The 26175-nt window shown below is 43.6% G+C and overlaps 1 protein-coding gene across 1 annotated transcript in view; it reads right to left on the bottom strand.

Annotated features, from left to right (window-relative positions):
* PAH (phenylalanine hydroxylase) overlaps window positions 1-25259 on the bottom strand; it is a 34573-nt gene extending 9314 nt beyond the window's left edge. The window contains exons 1-5 of the mRNA XM_058022512.1: window positions 25150-25259; window positions 21065-21172; window positions 10176-10359; window positions 4613-4701; window positions 1973-2040 (exon numbers count right to left, since the gene is read on the bottom strand). Of these exons, the coding sequence (XP_057878495.1) occupies window positions 1973-2040; window positions 4613-4701; window positions 10176-10359; window positions 21065-21172; window positions 25150-25191 (491 nt within the window). The 5' untranslated portion in view covers window positions 25192-25259. The remainder of the gene's footprint in view (window positions 1-1972; window positions 2041-4612; window positions 4702-10175; window positions 10360-21064; window positions 21173-25149) is intronic.
* Between the last annotated feature and the right edge of the window lie 916 nt (window positions 25260-26175).

The following is a 26175-nucleotide window of genomic DNA, read 5'->3' as shown; positions in this document are numbered from 1 at the left end:
TGTTGGTTTCAATTTGTTTTTTCTTTCTTGATATGAAGAAGCTGTTTTACTTCTTGCTCTAGTGAGCATTTCATTAATGTTTTTTGTAAAAACATGAAACCATCAGCTCCATAAAACTCTGCTGCAGTGACAGAGAAATTCTGATCTGTGCTCTGTGCCGTAACAGATGCAGACTCCAGCCAGTTTGACTTTTTATAATTGTAAGGAGCAATTATGAGTTAAATCCCACCCTCAGGCCTCCACGTGCTTAGCTCATGTTGAGGCTAACAGGAGTTATCCATCACAAGCAGTGCAGTTTGGCCTCCTGTGAACAAACAATTCCTTAGCAATAATGTTAAGGCCATAGGTGAATCCAGCAGCTTTGAGATAATCAAAGGGGTTTAAGTAACTTAATAGGTTTAACAACACTGCTGGAACAATGCTGAAGCTTTCCAAACCCCAGAGACCCATTGTTAAACTCTTGATGACACCCCACCATCTCCCACTTTCTCTTTTTTTTTTTTCTTGAGCCTCAGGGCAGCTCCTCTGGAGAACCATCACCTTCTGTCTCTCTGTATCAGCTCTCCTTGATCTGTGGAGCTTTAAACATCATGCTGAATTATGAGGATTGCCGGGTGATTTTTGTTCCTATAGCACTGCTAACTAATCCTCAACCACCTTCCAGGACTACCTGGGGGAAGCTATGACTTTAAAACCTTTCAAATTTCAATTAAAAAAATTATAGGGATCAATGGGGTCAGAAGCAAAGTAAGGCAGAGGAAGGAGGGAAGCTAAAAGCAAAGAGAAATCAGGGAAATTGGGCATTCAACAAAAAACAGTGGATTAATCTATCATGAGAGGAGGCAAAAAAGCAAAGGTAAAGTAGGGGCAAACAGCACAAAGAAAGAGGACAGAACAGATGCAAAAGAAGGGATAGAGAAGAGGATTAAATTAATGTTAGGAAGACTACAAGGCAAGCAACCACTGGCCCATCTCACTGTGGCAGCTGTGTAGCACCTTCACAACTTAAGAACCCTTTCCTTTTCAGTGAAGCCTGATAACTTTGGTTGTGCCTCTCCTCTATCTTCTGTGGGATATCTAGGAATGGACATTAGATCTGTTCACATCTAGACACAAAAATTTTATCCAAATTTTCTGGCTATAAACTGGATTTCTGACATTTTTGCCACCTGACATTTTGTACTTTCCATAAACCAATCCAATTTTGTCTCTCCTTTTGTGATTACATTATTAGCTCTTTGGCTCAAGGGCTACCTTGCAAAGATATTAATTGCAAATTGTAGCCCAAAATTTACAATATATGTTAATTTTACTTTGCAAACACAGTTTTTACCAGTCCCAGGAAGAATCAAGCCCAGTAGTACTGATCTACACACACGAGTGTCTCTGGAAACAGAATTTTTTCTCCTCCAGATCTGATCATTGAAAGCAATCAAATAAGCTCTAACTGAATTTATCATCTCTATTAATTTATTTTTCTTGGGAAATGAAAGCCTAAATTGCTGATTGCAGCTGGATTAGACATGATAAAAGTAGGGTAACAGACGCTGGATTAGCATCAGAACCATATGTTATTCATTATTTTAATAGTGTATGCAGATCCTGCTTTAATGTTAATGATAGGCACTCCTCCCCCAGCCCTGGTTTAATGGGGAATACCAGATTTATTCAATGCTCAGGCCTTTGTAGCAGCAACAGTCTGCTGCTCAATTAGACAACAAAGCTGGGAAAGAGGGGTGTTGTGGGGAGAGAAGGGAGATGATGTCTCTTCTAAACGTGTGCCTGGAACAATTTACCTTTGTTTGGCTGCGATTTGGGGATAAATGCGTGAACAGGAAGATTTAAACACATGGCAGAGAAAAGACAACAGCAGGAGGATGCTTGTGGAAAAGCAGGGGTAGGCAGCAGGGTGAGCAGCCTAGGAGAGGGCAGGAGATGAGGGCTTGGTCTGTCCCATGCCGTGGGTACTCACTGTCTGTAGTTGTAGGCGATATCCGCGAACTCCTTCCTCCGGGCCCGGTACACGGGATCTTTGAACCCCTGCAGAGAAACACTGATGCTCAGTCCATGCAAAATGGTCAGTAAAGGCAGAAGGTGAAGAGCCTTCCCATCAGTGAGCACCCACAGGCATGGCTGGTGCATCCCAGAAGGGCAGCAAGGTCAGTGGGTGTGACGGTGTTCACAGGGGCCTTGGGATGAGGGAATAGACAAAGATCTGACTTCACGTTTCAGAAGGCTGATTTATTATTTTATGATATATATTATATCAAAACTATACTAAAAGAATAGAAGAAAGGACTTCATCAGAAGGCTAGTTAAGAATATAAAAGGAAGAATTATAACAAAAGCTTGTGTCTCGGACACAGGGTCCGAGCCAGGTCACTGTGATTGGCCATTAATTAGAAACAACCACACGAGACCAATCACAGATGCACCTGTTGCATTCCACAGCAGCAGATAATAACTGTTTACATTTTGTTCCTGAGGCATCTCAGCTTCTCAGGAGGAAAAATCTTAAGGAAAGGATTTTTCAGAAAATATCATGGCTACAGGTGGGAAAGCTGCCTCTGTTCTGCCAGGCTCCACTCAGCCAGGGCAGTGCTCCTTCCTGGGCTGCCTCCCTGAGCAGCAACAGTCTCTCACCACCCCTGCCCCAATAAATCCTTTCTTTTTCTCATTTCCACTTCCTATAAGATAGGGAAACGTTCCTTTACAGCAACAACAAGGTGCCCCTGGCAAGAGCAGCCCAGAATTATCAGTACTTGGATAACCATGCCCTTCTGGTTTCCCTTAAAGCTTGTTGCTGTGCCTGGCACAGCTGAGCTGCTCTAGAGAACCAGAATCAAAACATATTAGAAACACATTCATCAACTCAATCGGACCTTTTAGGCAGATTTTCAGCGTGAACCACACTTAAAAGTGCTTATTTTCAAACTGCTGGAGGATCAGTAGCCACTTAGCAGGCCAAAACCCCCTATTTGTAGTACAAATTCAACCATTTGAAAGCAATTAATGACTACAAAGAATGTCTAATAGACCTTGTGGCTGGGAGCTTGACCTTTGCAGCTAATTAGCAATAAAACCAAGGATAAGAAATAAAACCTCTAAATCTTCATCTAGGATAACCCTTCTCCCACCCCAGTGTGCCTGCTGTTTGGACTAAAAGATCCTCAGGAGCAGGAGTGCCTTCACCACCTGGAGTGCAGAAACATCCTCCCTTCCAAGCTAGGATGCCTTTCTGCAGGACAAACAGGAACAGCTCCCTGGGCACTGCAGCATAAATGCAGTGATCCAGAGATCCATAAATGCATCTCCTAGTGGTCAATGGCACAACTGAGGGGGGGCCACAAAACACAGCCAAGTACTGGAGGCAGCTGAAGCAGAGTGTAAATTCACAAGTGTGAATAAAAAAGGGACAGCCAATGGCCAAAAAAACGCACTGTCCACGTTTAACCTGTCATGGAGGTCATTGTGATTAAATTCCATGCATCACTTTACTAAAAACACAGGCTCCTTTAATTTATCTTTTTCTGCACTCTATGGACTGTCATCTATTTACCCCAGCAGCTGGCTTGCTTTTTTTAAGGCACAAGTGCTCACTAACTAATTCTAGGAACTGGAGGAAAGACACTTCATTTCTTTTTATATATTTTTCTTTTCTTTTTTTGTTTTCTTGGTTCTTTTTTCAAATACAATCCTGGTCTATTCCCACATGACACACAAGGGGGCCATTGGCTCAGTGTACCCCCTTTCATCCTGCCTCTCATATGGCCACAGTGAACATCATGAATCATTGTGCATGGTACATAACACGTCTTGAATTAAGCAATAGGTAGTGAATGACTAATCACCCCATCTCAATTAAACTAATAGCAGCAATTTTTGGTGCACTGCATGTAATTTATTTATAATCACCCTATCTCAATTAAACTAATAGCAGCAATTTCTGGTGCACTGCATGGAACTCAGTGTGTTTTGACAAATGAAAGTAAGTTGTTGTTTGCTTGGAGAGGGAATAGAGGCAGAAAATATTCTTGTATCTGAACAAAACTGAAAAACCACAAAACATTTTTTTTTATCAGCTAAGTCAATGAACAAAACTTTCTGATGCTACCATTTAAACCATGAACTTTTTGAACCAAGAACACTTTTCTTTTGTCATGTCTCACCTTAAAAGTACCATGTCAGATTTAGTATCCACGTAACAATACACTGAGCTAAATCATGTGTATGTAATCAAGAATCAAAAAAGTCTTTCTTTCTCTGTGCTATGCCATGTTGCTTCTTTTCCTTGTTAGTGATACACAAAGTGAGCCTGGAATCACTACATCAGAGCCTCCTGGGAAGATTAGATGTGTCCTTGTGGTGGCCTTGTGCTCTGAAAACCACTACAACTTTTAAGATCTCATGGCATTTCCTCAATTATAGCAACCTTTGGTTTGATTTACTCCATAATGAGGGATTGGGCTGATTATAACCCTAGAAATGTGATAGTCTTCTTGTCCTGCACCATGTGAAATTTAGTCTACTAGATCTGTATTAAAAAAGAGCAAACTTAAATGAGAGAAACATCAGTGCCATTAACTAGAGAAATTGCTAAAAAAATTCTTACAGGATGATCAGCATCCAATTCTGCTCCATAGCTTAGGATCTGGTTGGCAAACCTGTCCAGCTCCTGGATACTTCTTGGGAACCACGGTACTGCAAAAGAGAAAAGAAATAGAGACTGGTATCCTTTGTTACTTGATTTTTGGCCTCCTTCTGATATTTTCATCTTTTCATCACATATATAAAGAAACATAGGCAAGGGGCTAAGTTCTTTCAGTCCTCTTGCCCATAATCAAAACAAGAACAAACCAAGCAAGTTGTCTTGAATTTGTGATTGTTTCACACTGTTGGGAGAATACATCAAGAGCTTCTGAATCTTGGTGCAGAGCTGGCTTGTAATGTTCATGATTTTCTGTATATTACTTCTGGTGTCTTGGCTTATCAAAATGCAAAAAAAATTCACAATAAGTGAAAATCATCCCCTTCAAAGAAACCACAAGAAACTCCACAACAAGGATAAAGAATTTTTGGACTGTCTGAAACACTCTACTTGGTGGCACCACTTGTGCTAGGATTCTGAAACAAAGCGACAAATGGCATCCTAATACCTCAGACTAGCACTGTATCACTGCAGTCATTACACAACATTGCATTTACTTGATTAACTTTCTTGGTCTGGTTCTCTATTGACTTGTAACTCATGTGCTATACCCACTGTCTCCCAGGCACAGCCATGTGAGAAGGGACCATGGTGAGCACACAGAGTGTAATGCACTTGTGACCCTCTCATTACAGGATATAAGGTGCAAGACAATGAAGAATCACAGGGATTTCCAGATGTGATGTGTTGAGATAAAAAGGGTAAGTCAAGCTTCTCCATGGCAATTCAATACAGGGGACTGAGCAGGGGCAGCCTCTATCAGTAAAATGTTTACAATTCCTCGAGACACTTTCTGGTGGACAATGGGTGTTGCTTGCCCAGCCAGTGCTTGGCAAACAGCTGATTCCCCTCTGTGGCTCTCTGCTCAGCTGGGAGCTCTGCTGCTGGGCCATACCTCCCCATCTTATTTTGGGGGCTCTGCCAAGTGAACCTGATCCTGGGCCAGCAGCTGCTGAATGAGTTCCCTGCAGTGCCCTGGTGATGGGGCTCATCCCAGACCTCGTGGACCACCTGCAGGATAAGAGATCTCTGTCTCCAGGACTATTCAGCTTTGTGCCGAGCCTCACAGCACGGAGGGCACTTGTAGCACACTGGGTTCCTGCGAGGCACCTGCACAGAGGTGCTGGAGCAGCAGCAGCTTTACAGGGCTCGATTTGGGGCCCCAGGCAGAGAGAGAGAGCCCACACCACAGATCCTGTCCCATCCAGCCTGGCTCCGTGCTGGCAGCCTGCACATTTGTTTGCTTGAGCACCCCGGGATGCAGGGACCCTTCCCTGCCCGGCAGAAGGGGGATTTGGTCCGCCCTTCTCCAGGATGCTCTCGCTTCCCTTGCCCTGAAATCCAGACCTGAGCGAGTCACTAGATGGCAGCAGCAGACCCGGGAAGGTCCCCAGATGGGTTTCTGCGCTGCTGGATGCATCGCTGGTTATCCTATTTGCTCCAGAAACGCTCTCTCCCCTCGCTGCCAGAAAGTTTCCTGCACCCCAAACCCCTTCACTTAAACTAGTCACTGGGGAGAGTAGAAAAAGGTGTGTTTGATTTATAGAGAATAGTCACTACTTACACTATGTCCTGCCCATTTTCCACCTGGGCTTGTCTCCTAGCTGTATCACTGACCCTTGTGTGATGGTGGGGAATTGCTTCACTGTTTTGTGCTTCGCACTCCCCACTACCAGCCTGGGGTGAGGCACACTGGTAAAGGTTTTATGTCAGGCACTGAGGAAAAAAGGCTGTCTGGCAGCCCCACAGCAAAGGATTCCTCTGTATTAGAGAGAAAACCACCCTTCTCAGGGATGCACCATGACCTGGAAGGTCCAAGCTGTGTAGAAAAATTGGTGGGGACTGAAGTCTGCACTGGATTTTGGCAGAGATGTCTGTAGGGCTTTGCTGTCCTGAATCAAAAAGGTCTCACTGGGCCAGGTTTGAAACATTGCTGATTTTCATTACTTTCATTAAATATCTTATTCTCAAGATTACATTAGTACTTGGTGCAGACCTCATTAAAGACTCGAGGAAAAACTGACTCCAGGCTGATGTGGTGTCAGTCCTGGGTGTGGAGATGGGTGATTTGATTTTTCCCTTAATAGGAGAAGCAACTTATCTTCCTGGCACCAAGTCCTGATCCTGCCTACCCAAACACCAGCAGGGGATAAATGAGAGCAGCTCTGAGCTTGCAGAGCTGGATGGACATGGCAGGCTGTGGAAGGGAAATCCCAAGGAGACTTAGTGCTGCTTGCACCAGCCCAAGTTGTTAGGTTGGGTCCTGGAAAGTGCTGAGCTTTCTCAGCTCTCATGGAAATAAGAATCAAAGACTCTGAGCACAGTTCTGGGGCAAACACTGCACCAAGTCCATACAGCCCTCACATCAAGGGCCAGGGTGAAAAAAGGGGACTGGTGGGTCTTCTGCCTAAATGTGATGTGCCAGGACGTTGTCCCCAGCCCTCCCAGAAACTATTCAAAAGATGAAATCAAATTAGCCCCTGGCTGAATCTATCCCGTGTTTTGTTTGCAGCATCCTCCTGCAGCCAGACTCTCTGTCTGTCTGTCTGCACAGCCATTAATGAACTGCCAGGGCCAGCTCCTGCAACACTGGGCCTCTGTCAAGGTCTGAGGAGCCAACATGGGCTGATCAGCAATAAATATTGATTTGTCTGTAAGTGAAACAGCAGCATTTATATGGGATGGTGCTGGACACCCAAGTGGTGACCAAATTACTGTGGGGTCAAACGCTGAGCAGAATGCTAATGAGCCATTTAAATGAGAGGCAGCAGAGCAGGACTTCTGCAGAATCCTCCACTTGGACCATTGTGAGGAGGGTCAAAGACAGGTCTATGCAATTTATAGCAGTTCAAGGCCCAGGTTTAGCCTTTTTTTAAACACTCTCAAATGCTCTGGCTAGCCTCAGGGTCTGGCAAACAAGGGCCCTACAGATCCTCAGCTCCCAGCTTGTTTCAGAAATGCAATAAATTGTCTGCATTTCCCTAATGCTGCAACAGAATAATATTTAATTATTTTTATTCATGGGCTCCAAGTGGACTGCAGCTACCATCTTGTTCCCAAAAAGAGCCACTAGGAGATGCACTGTGTTTTTACAACAAATCTTTCCACATACACAAAGAGCTTTTGGCTCAGCAGCTGCCAGCCCTTCTCATCTGAAGCTCCAAAGCTACATTTGGATTTAGAGCACTTTGCTGGCCTGCTCTCACCTAAAATTACACTGCTGATCCAAATCTGATATTTGTAACTATTGGAATGTGTCAATTAAATGTTGCATTAAGAAAAGATACTAAAAGCAGTTAAAGTGACAAGGAAGGGAAAGGAAAGGAAAGGAAAGGAAAGGAAAGGAAAGGAAAGGAAAGGAAAGGAAAGGAAAGGAAAGGAAAGGAAAGGAAAGGAAAGGAAAGGAAAGGAAAGGAAAGGAAAGGAAAGGAAAGGAAAGGAAAGGAAAGGAAAGGAAAGGAAAGGAAAGGAAAGGAAAGGAAAGGAAAGGAAAGGAAAGGAAAGGAAAGGAAAGGAAAGGAAAGGAAAGGAAAGGAAAGGAAAGGAAAGGAAAGGAAAGGAAAGGAAAGGAAAGGAAAGGAAAGGAAAGGAAAGGAAAGGGGAAAGGGGCCATTCACTTATCCCTTGCCCAATAAATCACATACACACCATGTTTAACATACATATAATATATGTATGTTAAACGTACATATATTTATATGTTAATATACAGAAGGGACAGAATACAGAAATTTCCTCTGAGTGCCAACAAAGCAGTGCCCCAAAAAAGGGACTGTGCTCTTTCCAGAGGAAACGGAAAACTATGTTTTTTCTTTCTCAAATCATGAGCAGGAGCAAAATGAATCCTTTGCAGGGAAGAAATGACAGCATCCTAGGCTGCAGCAAAAGAATCAGTCCCATGGGATCCCAGATTGCCTCTGCAAGAAAACCTTCCCAGCCTTTACCTGCCCACTGAGACAAGTGTGGCAACATCCCCATAAACCATCTGTCTGAGACTGTGCTCCCTGGAGGCACAGCGCCCTTGTTCTGTGATTTGGGAATAAGATTTCACACAGGCACATCTGTGGACTGTGACCAGATTTGCCAGGAGGATTCATTTGAAAGACAAGCTGGCCCAAAAGGCACCACAAGGCCTGTTATTTGTTAATGCCATCCCTGATAAAGGACAGCATCTCACCACACTTCCTACAGCTCGGGCTGTTCCCATCTCTCTCTGCCCAGGATTTGCCACCCACAGTTCATCCCCTAAGCAGGGCTCGTTTGACCTTTCAAAATATGGCCCTTGGAGGATTTCAGTTTGACTGGATCCTTATTGCTCATGAGAGGAGTTGAAATTGAAAAAAAAATGAGAAAGGGCAAGAAGAAATATCAATCTTCCTCTGTCTCCCTGGCAATAAATAGTTCCCATTTTATAATATTTCTGAATTGCTGAAACTAACAAACACAAGTTATCCTCTCAGACAGAAGAGGATCAAATCCCTTTTTGAAGCTGACAGGATAATCTAGCTAAAAAACTCCTTTGATCAGCACAGTAACATGCAGTGAAATCCTAATCCTACAGCTGACCACAGGAGTTTTGACTTCTGTGAGGTCAGAATTTCACATGCAAGTCTTTCCTGGATGATATTTAGAGCTGTATCTCTGTCTGACTCTGGCATACGCTATACACTCTGTCTATAAGTTGTTTATAGACCACTTTATTATTTCATAAACTTCTTTATTACCTTCTTCATACTAACTAGAAAAATGAATGTTAAGCCCTGGTAGGTCCTGTAGCTTTCTTCTGGAAATAAAAAAAGCCCCAAAAGTGAACCTCTTCGATCTGACATGATCATAAATCACCTAATCAACCTTTTGTCCCTTTGTCTATGAATGGGGAAAACTGACTCCAAAGAGAATCTGCCTTCTCCTTTTTCATCTTCAAATGTAATGTCATGGGTAGGACACAAAGGAAATGGTAAAAGGATTACCAGTACTGATCTCAAGAAGGTATTAATGTCCTTTCATGTTGTTCCTAGGAAGGAAGAGGAAGATCCAGGCCTAAAGTATTTAAAGTCTGAAATCCTATTAAAATCACATCTGTTATCTGAGGAGGCATTTAAGTCTGTCTCAGACTATCTGCTAGGCAGCCACCACTGCACCAAGCAGCCTCAACTCCAGAAAATCTCTGAGAATTAGGAGCAGGAGCAACTCAAAAAAATCTTTCCTTATTTCCCTCCAAAGGCAGAACTGCAATTCCCTGGGATTTCTTACAGTAAGGGAGAGTTAGTCCTGTTCCCACCAAAGTGGGTGGCAGAGCCTCCCTAGTTTCACAGGAGACTTAGAATCATGGCAAAAATTTACACTACAAAAAATCCCAAATGAAAAAGTTAACAGTACAGGAAAAATAGAGACAGGAAAAATAAGTAATTTCAGTATGTGACATAAATAGTCCATGTCAGTGTTAACCTTTTCAGCCTATCCTTACCAGTGTCCTTCTTCTTTGTTCGTGAGAGCTCATGGACTGTTGCTCCAATGTCAGTTCTCAAGGACTTGATGATCTTGTCCAGTGCTGGGACATTCTTGCCTTCCAAGTTAATGAAGAATTCATACTCATCTTTGTTGAGGCGGGAAGGTCGGGACTCAATGTGGGTCAAGTTTATTCCCTTTTCCTGTGAGAAAGAGAAATTTTGGTCCTGCAGGTTTTTGGGGGAAGGAATATGACATAAAGACTGGATAAATACATGTGTCACTCAACAAACCATACTGCACCATCCAAATAACTCAAAAGCAGCCACTGGACTTGAGGACTTTCACAACAGAGAGAGAAGTAGAAAGGAAGAATGAGAAATATGTGGGATTCACCCTTGTACAGAGCTCCAGCATGAGGACTGGGCACAGCTGAAGGCTTAGAGAAAGGTGGAAGCAGGATACTGTCACAGGCATCTTTTCATGAAAAATCCTTTCCTTAGGATTTTTCCTCCTGAGAAGCTGAGATGCCTCAGGAACAACATGTAAACATTGATTATCTGCTGCTGTGGAATGCAAAAGGTGCATCTGTGATTGGCCCATGTTGGATGTTTCTCATTAATGGCCAATCACAGCCCAGTTGGCTTAGACAGAGAGCCCGAGCCACAAACCTTTGTTATCATTCTTTCTTTTTCTATTCTTAGCTAGCCTTCTGATGAAATCCTTTCTTCTATTCTTTTAGTATAGTTTTAATGTAAAATATATCATAAAATAATAAATCAAGCCTTCTGAAACATGGAGTCAGATCCTCATCTCTTCCCTCATCCAAGAACCCCTGTGAACACCATCACAGGATACAGGCTGTAAACAGGTTTTTTATTGCAAATGGCAACTGCAGTCCCTCAAGCACATAATGAGAGCTGGTCTGTGTTGACAGAGACATTTCCCCAGCACCAACACAGGAAGAAGGCATTCCACCTGTGGAGTGCCCTCTCATGGGAAACTGAATGCTGTCCTGATGAGCATCCTGAGAGAAGACTGGATGAGCAGGCAGCTGGGCACCCTGTGAGATCAGCTTCTGCCAAACCTCTGCTCAGTCACCTGCAAAGCCACCAGGGCTGTCAGCAGCTGTTGGGAAAAGATCCAAAGGGAAGCATGGATCTGCACTAAAAAAGGCAGCCCAGGTTTGTGCAAATAAAAAGATGGATGTTTTAAATCACAGGATCACAGAGGTGGTGAGGCTGAATGGGGCTTCTGGAGATCAGCAAGTACAATGATCTGCTCAGGTTGCCTAAGCATTGCCCAGGGCTATGTCCGGTCAGGTTTGGAGACTCCTCAATTTCTCTGGGCAACTGCTCCCAAGTCTAGTCACCCTCACAGAGAAGGATTATTTTCTTTAGCACAGAAAATCAAGTTCTGTCTCACCAAATATCTTTGCTGACCATCAGCAGTGTCTCCTAGCTCTGAAGAAAGAGATCACTGGCAGCTGTAGCATTGATGACTATAGCCATTGGAACCTGACCTCAGACATGCTGCCACGTTGATCTGTAAGCAACAGACAGCTAGAAATCCTATTTTTCCAACAAAAAGCAAACAAAAAGTCCAGGAAAACCAAAAATGTTTGGGGAAAAAAACCCCAGAAAACCCAAAAGAAAAGTCCACGAACATCTACCCCTATTAACTGAACCCAAATGTTTTATTGAGCACTATAACTTGAATATGAAAATACTGCTTTGTTGTGGTTTTTTTATGGTTTTTTTTTGTTTGTTTGTTTGTTTTTTGAGAAAATCTTTTAAACGGGTTTCCATGGACATTGATTCTGCCCCCTGACCATCTTGTCAGGCTCACATTGCTGCTGCAGACACAGCATGCCATGGCCAGGTCTGGGCTTCTATCCCCTGGGAGGAATATACAAATCCCTGGAGGAAATCTGGGCCTGAGGATCACAGAATCATAGAACCATGACTCTCAGAAGAGTCTGAGGGGCTGTCACATGGTGATCAGCATCCCTGGAGAAACTTTTGGCTTTTGTCTTTTAAGCTGAAAAAGACTCCAAACGACATGGGGTGAAGTGCTGGCCCTGCTGGTGTCAATGTCAAACCCCCTGCTACACTGGGGTCAGGATTGCATCCACAAAATAATGCTGCTAGGATCTACTTTTGACCTAAAGGAAGAAAAATGGAAGATTTTTTAACTGTAAATCCCTCTTTCTGAGCCTCTTTAGGATTTTCTTTGCTCCTCTCAGTGCTTGCATAGTGCAGGAGGGCATCTGGCCATCAGCAGCAAAGGCCTGATTTATTCCTCCACAAAAGGCAGTTTATTCCTTGGTAGGAAACATATATGTCACTGCTCTGTTTCCTGAGCATTGCACACTACAGATGAACTCAAATTGTTTGGCTAGATACCAATACAATAAGTTGAAAAGGTCAAAAGCTCATTCACCAACTGCTGCTCTCAAGAGATGCCGTCCTCACAGGGCTGTCTGCCCAGGGAGAGAATGGCCAGCACTGTCCCTGGCCCTGGGGACAGTTTGTTTTAGGCCTCCAAAGCCCTGCTTCCCATACAGACTGCCCATTGTCCTGTCCCTGTGGTGAGGCACTGGGAGCTCCTTACAGAGAGCAGGCACAGGGAGCTGCTGTGCCTTCGCTGTGTCTCACCATCCTCATCCTAAAAGCTTTCTTCCTTATGCCTACTCTGGCATCTGCATATCTACATATCTGCACTCTGTTAGCTTAAAACCATCACCCCGTGTGCCGTCACAAACAGCCTTGCAGAAAACTCTGTCCCCATCTGTCACAGACATCTTTTATGAAAAATCCTTTCCTTAGGATTTTTCCTCCTGAGAAGCTGAGAGGCCTCAGGAACAAAATGTAAACAATGATTATCTGCTGCTGTATGTAACAGGTGCATCTGTGATTGGCCCATGATGGTTGTTTCTAATTAATGGCCAATCACAGTCCAGCTGGCTTGGACAGAGAGTCTGAGACACAAGCCTTTGTTATCATTCTTTCCGTTCTATTCTTAGCTAGCCTTCTGATGAAATCCTTTCTTCTATTCTTTTAGTATAGTTTTAATATAATATATATAATAAAACAATAAATCAGCCTTCAGAAACATGGAGTCAGATCCTCATCTCTTCCCTCATCCTGAGACCCCTGTGAACACCGTCATACCCATTTTTCTTTCTTACAGGACCCCTCTGAGAACTGGAAGGCCACAAGAGGTTCACCCCAGCAGCTTCTCTTTTCTGGGCTGAAGGCTCCTCAAACTGCATCTCTCTGTTTTTTGATCAGGTGACTTCTTCTGCTGTACCAGCTCTACAGTCAGATTCAGTGAGCAGTTGGACAGACAGCAATGCCCCCAAAATAAACAGAATTATGCAAGGATTGGGAATTAAGAGATAAGCTGCAGGGTGGGCATGAGACACACTTAAGGTAGCAGGAGTATCAATACTCCTCAAATATCACAGCCTAAGACAGTGAGAAAAAGAGGGGAAAAAAGAAGATGGAGGAAGGAGCCCATGGGGAGAGTTACCTCCTTTCTTACACCTGAGAGAAGCAGAACCTTCCCACAGAGTGTCAAGCTGCTTTGCTGTTTATTTGAGGGGTATCTGCCACTCAGCAACGTCCAGAGCCAGCCTATTACCTCTTTCTGCTGAGGTTTCTGGACCTCACAACAAAAGCACTGAAGGGAGAACCCTCCTGGTGGCTGTTCATAGAGCAAGAATCCAACAGCATACATCCAACTCCCTGAATTGGCACTCCTGGAGAACGTGTTCTCATGTGCTGTGCCTCGCTACTAAGCCCTTGATTTCAAAATATTTACAGTGGCTCTGTTACTAGAGTTGCTTTATAAATCTCAATTTCATTCTAGTCCAACTACTCCATCTAGTGTTTAATCCTCATAGTTTCACATTGTTCATTTTTTGTATCCTTGATGTTGCCAGATCTTGCTATTGCATCGAAGTTCTCCCAATAGATATGTTTTCTCTAGAGCTCCAAATTCTGGAGACAGATAGTTGCCTGAAAAAGGAGAATGGGTGCATTTTTTTTTTTTTTTTTGTTTAGTTGTACATTTTAAGCAGTTTTCAATCTCTGCTTTTTAATAGAGATTGACATCCTGACAATGTATGCCTTCACAAGTCAGCTAATAAAAGTTATTCCAGTTTTATGAGCTATTTTTTGTTGATGAAACCTAACTCCTAACCTAACACCTTTGGAAGATCTCAACTGTCACGTGTTTGTGAGGGGTTCCCATCTTAGCTATTAACATGGATCTCCTCTGCCTTTCCTATTTTAGAGCCCAGATGAGTCCATGGAGTGAGATTAGATGTGTCTTTGCTGAGTTCACGCCACCATCTACTGCAGCTGCAAGGAACTTGGAGAGCAGGTTGGTACTTCTCCCCTTCTCTTCAGATTTATGACCCAGGGGAGAGGTTGAGTCCCTCCCCTATAAACACATCCTGTCATAAAACCATGTGCCTGCTGTATTTTTTTTTCCTTAAACATTTCTTAAAACCCCCACTCTGAGGGGCGGAAAAACTCAGCTTTCATTATTTTAATATCCAAGCCAATGGTACCTCTATCTCTGCCTATTAGAGAAGGAAGTCTCAAGACACATTCTCAGAGCTCAAAGATGAAGAATTAGGTTGAAATGGGTTAGAATTATTCTAACAGAGTTTGAAGGGGTAGAAACACAAATATCAATTTAAAACAGAGGCAATGGTGGATGCAGGGAGGAGATTGCCCATGTCCCTCCCTGTCTTACCTCTCAGTGCTGGATCTCAGCCTTGGCTCCCTCTCAGAGTCTGTGAAGCAGCTCCAGCCCCTTGCCCAGGTTTTCCATCCTAACTGAGCACCACCTATACTGCCCCACACCAGCAGGAGAAAACCAGACTGGTGTTGCACTACACCAGCAGTCTTGCTGAGGTCACTACCAAGAGAATTTAGTCCCACCCTCTGTTTAATGGCCTGGTCACTGGAAAAGGAAAGTTTTGTGTTCATAGCTACACAGGGAAGCTTTCAGTGTGGATGGATCCTTTCTGAAAATGTTATGGGTTACTACTTCCCATGACAATCACACATCCTTCTGTTCACTAATTACTAAATACTCCTATGTATGCTTCTAAAACTAAGTACAGCTGTGAAATCCAGCTGCAGCTTGTTTTCATGACTGTTGCCATTAATGAAGTTTGGCTTCATCAGGAGACCCCACATTGTCACCAGATGAAGAATTTTCAACAACACTATGGTGGCACTAATAAACACTAAGTGAGAATTTGGGTAAAATCTCCAAATCTCCCCAGAAAAGATTTTACTTGCATTTTCTGTTACCAAAAAAAAAAAAAAAAAAAAAAAAAAAAAAAAAAAAAAAAGAGAGAAGAGAGATGAAGTGTAGAAAGTGTAGAGGACTTAGGAAGTTACAGCAATGCTTTCAGCCATGGATTCCCAAAGCAAAGGCAAAGGCAGCCATCTGATTACGCTCTACTGTCCAAGGGAGGAAAAGCGTCTCAAAGCAGGTCCCTGCCAACAAAGAGTGCCAGAGGGCAGCTGGCCCTGGAGCAGCTCCTGGTGTCCATCACTCTTTTCCATCCATGAAATTTGGCACAAGGCTTGCAGCAGAATCTGGCTGCAAAACACTTGGAGCAGGAAAACTAAAAATGTGACAGCGTGTGGCATTGCACAAGCACCTGTGAAGAGAGCACTCCTCTTTTAAACTCTTGGTGATCAATCAGATCCACAAGTCCTGCTCTTGTGGACACAGGAAGAGGAGGGATAAGACCAAGGATGTGTGTGGAAACCCAGGGCACAGGGAATGTTTCTCTGTCTGCTCTGGGGTGCCCTGACCCCCAGGGGAGCACTGACTTTGACCCTCATTCATGGAGAAAGTTTCCTACACTTCAAGATAGACTGGAATCCACAAAAGTGTGAAATAGATTATAGAGAGTAGTGTAGGTGTATCACTGGGTGAGAAATTTAGCATTTGGGATTTTTGGTATGTTGTGGATGGAAGCAAGATGGAAGGCACAGGGTGTCATCCTGGGTTTCTTCTTCATGCTTCTTCTTCCTTCTTCTCCATGGGTTTGGGTGGCATTTTGTAATTGGGCAGAAAAGTCTGCATTGCAGCTCTGTGGGATCAGTTATTGGGTTAAAAGGGAAAATAATCTAGCTGTGAGTTCTTCATTGGATAGTTTAGTCTTAAAAGTCCTTGTAACAAGAGATTGTGAATAATTTTGTGCCTTCGAAAGAAAAGCTGCCCAACTCACAGTAGTGAGACTGTTTTACTGATAAGAAATAATAAACAGCTGAGTCTTAACATGAAATACCATCCCAAATGCCTTCAATCCAGACGCAAAGAAACCCACAACTGGGATCCCCACAGATGTGGATGTGGAGCAGTGTAATGAAATGATCACTGCTGTGCATATGTACAGCATAATGAAAAAACAATCTTGTGGTAGAGGCAAGGCAGCTCACCTATCAGTGCAGACACTCCCAGCACACCCCCTGGCCAAAGTGATTTTCTTCCCCTGATTTGGAAACAACCCCATCCACCTCAGAGCCAGGGCCTTCCCAGGGCACACAGAGATTAGGGCTTTGTGTGAAATGAAGCACCTAAACAGAAACAGAGCAGAGTTGCCTCTGCTGGCTCTGAAAGTGTCAGGTCTCATTTAGCACAGCTTGTTACTCCCATCCCATCCTCCTATGGAACAGTAACTCACCCCCACGGGGCAGTAACTTACACTGGGAGCGGGAGTGCTTGGTGCAAATCAATTTCTCTTTTTTTGCTTTTGAGCTAGATCCCTACCCACTGATAGCTGCACCTCGCACTGAATCCTGCTCTGTGTCTGAGAAGGTCCCATCATTGAGGAGAAGATAGAAGGCTCCTCTCTCAAAATGGGTTGAGCAAACTTGTGATGTATTCCAACGTTTGCCTCTTAAAACAGCTGACAATCTACTACTTGTAAATCCAGCAGGAAAAGAACTTCAGAGAGGATTAGTGCATTCACAAATTAATGTGGGGAATCTGCAATTGAAACTGAAGGCAATCCTTTTTGTATATGGAAATTCTTATTTCTGATATTTTTAATGATGAATTTAACTACAGAAAAGGCAATCTTTGAGGAAGAACAATGTGGGGTTTTCTTCACTTTTTTTTTCAGAATAAACTTTGTTGTCTAAAAAAGCTTCCTCGATTTCAATAAGATTTTATCACTACAGAGAAACAAATATTTCTACCAAGTGTAACACTTAGGTCAACCCAAAGTGCTCAGTTTTGCTTTTTCAGTTTTGAAAAAGCAAAAACCTGGAAGATTTCTCTTTTTTTTGGCGTCAACTTATACCCTGAACATTTTTTATGTGAATCAAAACAGAAACACAATTTCATCATGACTGTTCAGTCTTCCTGATTTTAAGCATGATACTTTACTCATGTGTGTTGTTCTGTTTCAGATGAAGGTAATTATTCAAGTTTTGGCTGCCTAGCTGTCATCTTCTACAGCACAAATAAACAGCACAGGGCTACACCAAGGAGTACCTCAGTGTACAGCAGATCCCATTAAAATTAAGTCGGTGTAAAGACCCTGCTGGTGGATTTGTGCTGTCCCCACAGCCACCCTCAAGCCTGCAATGAGGGCAGAGGTGACAAAGGGGCTTTTCAAGTGCAAAGCAATTGGGTTTGACAAGCAAAAAGTGAATGTCTGCCACATCCCCAACATGCAAACAGAGCAGCTAGTGTGGAAGCAAAGTGGATTCAGCTTTAGCAATCTGCTTATTGCTGAGCATGACTGAGCTGCTAACACTTCCCAGTGTGAATCTGGCCCTGCAGACACATCTCTCCACAGGACAGGTGAGGAAGGGGCTGCAGGGGCTGCGCTGCCAGCTGTGGCAGGGCTCTATGCTGTGCCAGTCCAGGAGGAACGGATTCATGCAGTCAGGCAAGGGTTTGCAAACCAGAGAGAAGGGACAAGAGCCAGCCATCAGAAAAGCTTAGAACTCTGCTGAGGTCAGGTGTTTAGATGGGTCTTGCTGAGCAAACATAAGAAAAAAGCAGAAATAATCAAGTCTATTTTGGACCTAAAGCCAGCAGACAAAAAGAGCTGAGTTCATTGAGAAGATTCCTCACGAAAAAAACCCTTCAAGCTACATAGAAAAAACAAGAGTTGTCACTGTAAGCACATACTTGTGTGCAACTGGGACCTGAACAGAAAACTAGAGTTTGGGTTTTTGAGCAAAAAAGCCCCCAAATTTAAGCATGCAGTACTCTGCCAACTGCATGAGCAACCCTGAGGGATGTTTGAGTAGGACAAACATTACTTTTTCCACAAAAACACATTTAAATTGTCTTAAACTTGGGGTCTCAGTTGGAGGACATAATTCTGTGCCACGAGCCTTCCCATGTCCATACGGAAACCTCCTCTACAGAAAGACATCCTGCGTGCTGATGGCTCCTCAAGATTTCTCCTTTCTTTAGGTATCCCCTCAGTTCCCTATGACTCAGCCTGGATCTTGCTTCTCTGGGAGAGAGGGCAAATTTTCAAAGTCCTTAATATTTACAGCTCATTCAACCATCCTCCTCCTCTCCCTTTCATGTTCCACATTAGTTTCACAGACTGTCTAGAAAAGAGGCAAAATCCTCAAAGCCAGTGCTGGAGGCACTGTCCCATATCCACTCCCAAACCCGAGCTGGGAGGAGGGGGTTGAGCTGTGCCCTCTCCCTGCATTCCCATGCAGGAGTGCCCAGAGAGGTGCCAGCAGCCTGGGCACCCCCACCCCAGCAAGGAGCAGAAGGTTCAGACATGAAACATCAGCACCAGCAGCTGCACAAGGTGTGGACCTCCTCCATGGGGTGAACAATTGCAGCTCCACATCTGCTCCTGGAAACAGCCTGATCCTATTTGTGGCTTTGTCAGTTTTCTCTTTTCCGACTGCATGAGGCAATGACAGCTGGAGCAGCCACCCTCACATCTCCTCTTGTGAGGCCCCTGTGAGACAACCCACCACATTTCCACAGGCCAGCAGCAAGCTGGTGACACAAACCAGGGGACAAGGCTGGGCGTCTCCCTGCCCAGGGAGCCCACCCACAGAGAGTCTGAGCTAGCTCCAGTAGCTGCTCTCAGCTAATGCTGTTAGGCAGTGAAGAAGAGCAAGACAAAAACATTCCCTCAAGTTCTTCCTGTTTGTTTCCACTCTTCACCTGCCTATCACCACTTTCCCTGTCTGGGCTGTGATGTCAGGGAGCACAAAGTCTGTTTCTCTGAGGCACCACAGCTATGGCCAGGATGGAAAAGGGGGGAAGTTCTCCCAGCTGTGCATGTGTGTAAAACTTACACTTCTGTGCAGTTCTTGGAGTGGAGTTACAACAGCCCAAAGGCTGCTCTGGTTTACCCCAGGAATTCACTAACAATAGCCCTGAGGATCTGTGCTTGTACCATTAAATCCCTCCCATCCATCCATCCATCCATCCATCCATCCATCCATCCATCCATCCATCCATCCATCCATCCATCCCCCCAGTACAATACCAGATATGAAACTGATATAAGAGCACCAGGGCCAGGTCTCTTGTCAAGCCTTGGTGCTGGAGGATTTAGCATTGGCTCTGTTGGGTGGAAAACCAACTGAGTCCCAACCTCTCAGCTGCAGTCAGGGCCACTGGTAAAAGTGACTCTGTTGGTCTAGTTTAGGTATCTGCTTTGGGGCAAGAAAAGTCATATCCAAGAAATGGTTGCTTCTCTCTTTCCTATATTAGCTCCTCTACAAACTTTTCTTTAGAGCTGACAGCGATTTATTTAGTAGACATCAATGCATTTAATAAGAGAATATCAACAGTCTCATTAATTCATTTACAGACACGCACATCATTGACATACAGACATTTTGCAGGATTTTACTAGTCAATTCACAGATTTAGACTTGTTCTTCTGCTGTTGGTGAATTTCCTTTTATCTTAATGAATCAAATATGTCCTAAAACTCATTATTATTTTTCTTTTGTAGCCATAACACACAACCTCTCATTTCCTAGTAAATTCAATTTACAAATGGAAAATATGCAGGCCACAACTTCTTAGAGTGTTCTAAAAAAATTGCTATTTTCAGGCACAACTATTACATTAATAAAAAAGAAAAAAAAAAGCCACATAACCAATATAAAAGTGTATTTGCTTGGGAGCACAGAGTACACAGCTGCGTGTTGCAACACAACCATCCTGAACCGCAAGGATTTCGTGCTTTTCAAACAACATTCATGACATCTGGGAAATATTTCTGCAAGAATAAATAAGCACACAATGTCCTGAAAGGTAAATGGCTCCTTGTTTCCCCAAAAATTTTCCAAATCACTCAGCCTAAGTTACTGAGTCCCTTTGGGGTGAAAAAGAAGTGCTGTCATTTTTATGCTGTTCTGTAGGCACCCTCTACCCACTCTGTAGAAGTACTGCAGGTGTGAGATGGTAAAATCTTTTATATCAGATTTTTTGGGTGGGCAAGAGCTAAAAGCTGCCCCCAGCAGAAACACCTCATGCAATGTGCATTGTGAGTCACATGGCTCACATGCAAATTATATTTGCCTTACAAGTTGTAAGGCAAATTATTTGGTTATAAGTCAATCTTAGGTCACAGCCCAAGTCACTCTTACCTTTTACTAAGCAGTTATGATTAAATATTTCCCCTTTAAGTGGAAAAAATGCATTTATCCCACCCTCATGTGGGGTAGCGGTTTTAATTTACTACTTTAATTTTTAAGCTACTTCGGCCCCAAGACTTAAAGGGATTTTAAGCCCAGAAAAGAAACAGAGGCTGCTTTCCCCTGCAATAGCAATGAAATACAATCACAAACACAACCTCCAAGACCCTGAGAAAGTGTGGCTGCAATACAAAATTGTAAAGACCTGAAGGAAAATATTTACCTCAAACGTGCGCAGGACTTTAGCTAATGCCCCGACTTCTTCTTTCAGAGAGAAAATCAAAGAAATCACACCATTTTTACTGGGGGAGTCTTCAATGTAGCTAGATTCCTGAAAGGAAAGAAAAAATACACAACAAAAATTACTACAATTCACCCTAGGAGTCAGTTTTGCCTTTCTCCATGTCCCTTTTGCACAGCACCAGTGATGCAAAGGTATAAAACAGCTCTGGGGCTGCTCTGATTTCTGATGGCACAGACACAAATCCCTTCTCTCAAACTAGAACCCTTATGAGAGCAAGCTAGTCAAAAAGGACATGAAAATAAACCTAATACCAAACCTCACCCCTCAGGGATGACTGGAAACATTTCTGCACTTTGGTTTCAGCTCCAGTCCAGCAAAGTCTTTCCCTCAGGCTTCCTTTTCCTCAGCACTCAGGGTTAAGCAGAGAAATGTGGATGAGCTCTGTGCAGAGATGCAGACCATGGTCTGTGTTTCCCTTCAGTTCTGCTTGTACCTTCCAGGTATCCCCAGGAGAGAGGTGGTATCCACAGGAAGGATATGGAAGGTGATTTTGAAAGAAAATATCAACATCAATCAAATAAAAGAAAAATAAAAAAGAAAAATGTTGGAGCAAACTTTTAGATCTTCCCTAAATCCCATAATGAGTAAAGACTCAGAACAAGATGTGTTTTCTTTTACGTTTGTTCCCTTTCTCTCATTGATTTTCTGCTCTGCAAATTCCAAAAGGCAATTTTCCGTACTCTCAAAATGTTTATTTTCATTATTTTCACAGTTCTCATGACTAGAATGTCTTTGCATGTCTCTACATGTGCTTCTTTCCACAAAAGCCCTGTTAAGAAGGGAAAAGCTATTTCACCACTTCTGAAAGAGGAAACTGAGCCCTGGAGTGGAGGCAGGTCTTGGAAGCTGGGTACTTGGCATGGCAGGTAAATGCCTGCTGACATTTCAATCACTCAATTTTTCTGATATCAGAGTAAATTTCATGTACAACCATCACAAACTTTTGGAGACCACATTAATGTCTTATTTGCATGTTTATTTCATTTTTTTTAACATTTACTGGACTTGGACAAATTGTCTGTGGTTGTTATTTCAAAGGTCACACCACACATCTGCAACACAGAGGGCTAAAGAGCTGGGCTAAAGCTTGATTCAAGGTACCCATTCAAATATTCTTTATAAAGATCTGTCTTTTTGGGCAGAGCTTGCTCTTATTATGGTTATTGCTCAATTGAACATATAAATCAGAGTAAAAAGAGTTCCAGTTCCCAAATATTGTCCTCAGCAAAGATAGCTTTTGTAGAAGACAAATTAGCAATCAAAGCCAGCTGCCCTGAAGCCACGAAGCTCTTGGTGGGCCTACATTTCCTGAGGCAGAGCTGTGAGGAGCTGCCTTCTTTTGTAAAGTAAATAATTGCTGATTCTCCAAGCCATCTCCAAGGCTGCCTCCAAGGTTGTTGCTAACAGACTGGCCACACATTTTTCTATCTGGCTTTGTTTCCAGAGCCTGCAAAGGTTTTCCAAACATCTTCCAGCTTTATGAGGGACCTCTAGTGCAAACTGCAGGAGAAGTGCTGCACCAGAAGGAAGATTGCCGCCTGTTCAGCTGTGACACTTCCTGCAGCATCTCTGTGTCTCCTGGGTCCCCAGGCAGCCAGGAGCCAGCCCAGCTCCTACATGGGGAGCACCAAGAGGAACAGCAGCTGGAAGTGATGTGTCAGCTGGCTAATGAAACCCATTTACACCTCCAGCAACCACAGGGGAAAACAATGACAGGAGTCTGGCAAAAGCCAAAACAAATGTCTGTAGTACTGAAATTTTATGGTAGTGTGACCAAAACTGTCATCTCAAATAGTGCCCATGCATTGCATTTTCCTTCTCTTCTCACCCACCACAGCCAAAACTGATCTCAAGGACAGAACTGGCTCCTCCATTGTCTGTCCAATGGATCAAGACTGGTTTCGTTGCAGACAGTGAAAACTTCTGGTTTTCACTGTCTGCAATTAAACTGCTCTAAAAGACATCAGTTATATATTTAAAATATTCTTGCCAAGTCATGCTGTGAGAACCAACTTATATGACAGATTGACTTGAATGTGTGTGACAAATAAAGAATTCATAATTTGCATACTTGTAGGGGATATAATGCAAAGTTGAAGTTCTGCAAGGCAATCCTGATGATAATAATTTATCTCTTTGTACAACGAGATTAGACAAAAAATTCTTAAAAAAACCTTTCCAAACTCATTGGTCACTAGCTTTGATTTAAGATCAGGTGCTTTCAATGTGTCCTCAGTAATTTTCCCACTCTTGTAAGTTGATTTATATTGCAGTAGGGAGGAGGCACTGATGCTCTAAGCAGCCTCATACTTGCCTAACTTCTTGCACATCTGCATTTGCACTCAGCTCCCTGGAAGGTCTTTTAACAAGGATCAGCTCATGCCTGAGCCTGTCACAGAGGTGACACCTTTAATTGCAAAGGGAGAGAAGACTAAAATGATTGTTTTCCTGGTACCCAGTTCTTATCAGGGTATATGGAGCCTGCATCAATACACACTGTAGATAATAAACCTCAACACTGCACTGGAGGTGATAGCAGCCAAAACAGAGGCCCTCACATTATTGCTGAGATTTTTGTAGTACTTATGCATAGCTTTAACTGTTCAGTTTTTCCATTCTCATTTTGGACTTTAACTACTTGTCCCTCAACATACATGGAGGAATTGCAGCTTTGGGGTAGTCCTACAGTTTTGTTACTATTGTGATTATGATTCAGACTCAAAGAAACAATTTTATTGTGTTGCAATATTGTCTCTGTGATATGTATATGTGATTTATAATGTGCATAAATTTGGCTCTAATTTTCTTCCAGCTCTGTTTTTTTTTCTAGGAAATAACATGAGAACCAGTTGAAGAGCATGAACAACCATCCCTGGACAGACAATCACAAACATGCATTTTTAGTTAGCCACATTGCACAGAGATTGGTATTGCCATTCTGACAGTGGCAGCATTGGGGGTCAATGAGACATTTAGCTGAAGCCCTTCAGAGTGAATTCCAGCAGTGGTAGAGCCAGAGAAAGTTTTTCTTGCAATTTCAGGGATATAAAACTTTCACCTCACTGCTGTAAAGTTCAAATTTACTAGATATGCAAAATGGGGGGGGGGGGGGGGGAAGGGGAGGAAGGGAAAATATTTCAGATTAAAATATTTCCAAGTTACTTGTGAAAATGGAATAAGTTTCCAAGTCAAATTTGTTAAGGCATTTAAATGCTCATCATGGCACTCATCATTGGAACCAAGCAATTACACAACTTGGATAAGCAGCAAGGTGAGACTCTAGAGAAATACTGTGAGAGTTCAGCCTCAGCACACAAAGAAGTAGGAATAGAGGCTTCCTTGGCATCTCTGCTCTTATAAGAAATAGAAGCCCTTTTTTGCACATCTGATGCAGCTTGTCTCTGGCTTCAGCAGCATTGCATAGGAAAGATAAATGCAGAATTTTGTCCTAATAATTAACCATGCTGGCCTCAGGTTACATCACTTGCCCCTGCAGTAACATCAGTGCCTGTATTGAAAAGGCATGAACTTCAGGTCCTTCCTGTATTTCCCAAAGCAAAGAGTTCAAAGTCAGTCAGTCAGTAAACATTAAAAAAGAAGACAAGATAGCCCCAAATTTAACAAAAAGTTACACCAGAAGAGCACATAATTTCATCTGTTTTCCTTTAACCAAAGAAGACAGCTTTTTTTCATCACACATATTTAAGACCTCCAATTAGCTTCTGGTCTTTTCTGATTCTTTGTCTTTTTGCCATGTACACAAGGATACTGCTGCAATGTTTGTTTGTATTCTCACTGCGTTTTTGTGAGCACAATTAACAGCAGACAAATACAGAGCTGCCAAATTTGCTCAGGTACTGCAAAGCATCAGGACAGGCCACCTGGATTCTTCTCCTCTGGGGTCACACTGCCTCTCAGAGAGGGAAGGACAAGCATAGGAGTGCAGGAGCGAGGCAGGACACCCCTCAACTCTGCAAAAAGCAGTCACAGACCCCATTACTTACCTGGAAAGCGTCACCATTCATTTTGCAGTGCTGAGAGTCCATGTTGCAAAGGCAGCAATGCCCACACAGGGAGGCCCCTCCACTACAGCAGGTGAAGCCTTCTGACTCAGTGCAGTGGGCAGAGATCTGTGCAAAGGTATTTAAAGTGGAGCAGGCAAGGCAAAGCCATTCCCTTCCCCAGCTCCCTCCCCTGCACAGCATGCCAAGGGGGCGTTCTCCCTGCACGCCCACCCCACCCACCGCTGGCACACCAAGCAGCCGCTGCCGCTCTCCAGCAGATTGCTTCTGGCTGCACCCAACGTGGAGCAGCAGCACGCTCTGAATTAGCAGCCTTCCTCCTCCTGATCAACATCAGCTGTTTTCAGTTTTTTTCAAGTCAACACATGGTTTTCAGCTCAGCCTCCAGCCCGTTCCTTCCCACTGCAGCTGCGTGTTCAGCCTCAGGTGGGTTTCACCTCGGGGTCACTCCCCTTGGACAGATATCAGACATTCCCCAGGATTGCTCTTTGGATGGCAAATGTCAGGCACAGGAGGCTCTGGACAGATATCAGAGTTTCTCCAGGATTGCTCTTTGCATGTCAAACATCAGGCACAGGAGGCTCTGGACAGATATCAGACGTTCTCCATGATGTGTTCTTTAGATGGCAAACGTCAGGCACGGACGGCTCTGGCAAGGCACAGCAGCTGAGGGATTTATCCTTTACTAGGACCTCTGGGGCTGCTTCCAAAGATCTCAGAGAGCAGGAGACACCACTCTGCTCACCAGAAACCAGAGACACCCAGTCCAGGGGAAACATGAGACAGGAGTTAGCAGCATGAACCTCACACCGGGATATGAGCCTGAGCATGGGGAAAGAGAGGAAGGTAAAGGAAGAGAAGGAGCAGGAAAGAGTAGGTCAGAGCTCCAGGGCAGGAAGATGTAGAAAACTACACATGATGTACGTGTGCTTGCATATGGTGTCAGCCATGGAAAGCACAAGGGGAACAGGGTGGGACACATAAATCAGGAAAGGTTAGTAAAGTACT

This window comes from Melospiza georgiana, chromosome 4 (genome assembly GCF_028018845.1).
Source record: "Melospiza georgiana isolate bMelGeo1 chromosome 4, bMelGeo1.pri, whole genome shotgun sequence".
Classification (NCBI taxonomy): Eukaryota; Metazoa; Chordata; class Aves; order Passeriformes; family Passerellidae; genus Melospiza; species Melospiza georgiana.
The sequence above is the reverse complement of the archived record's forward strand: the minus strand, read 5'-3'. Positions and strand labels throughout refer to the sequence as shown.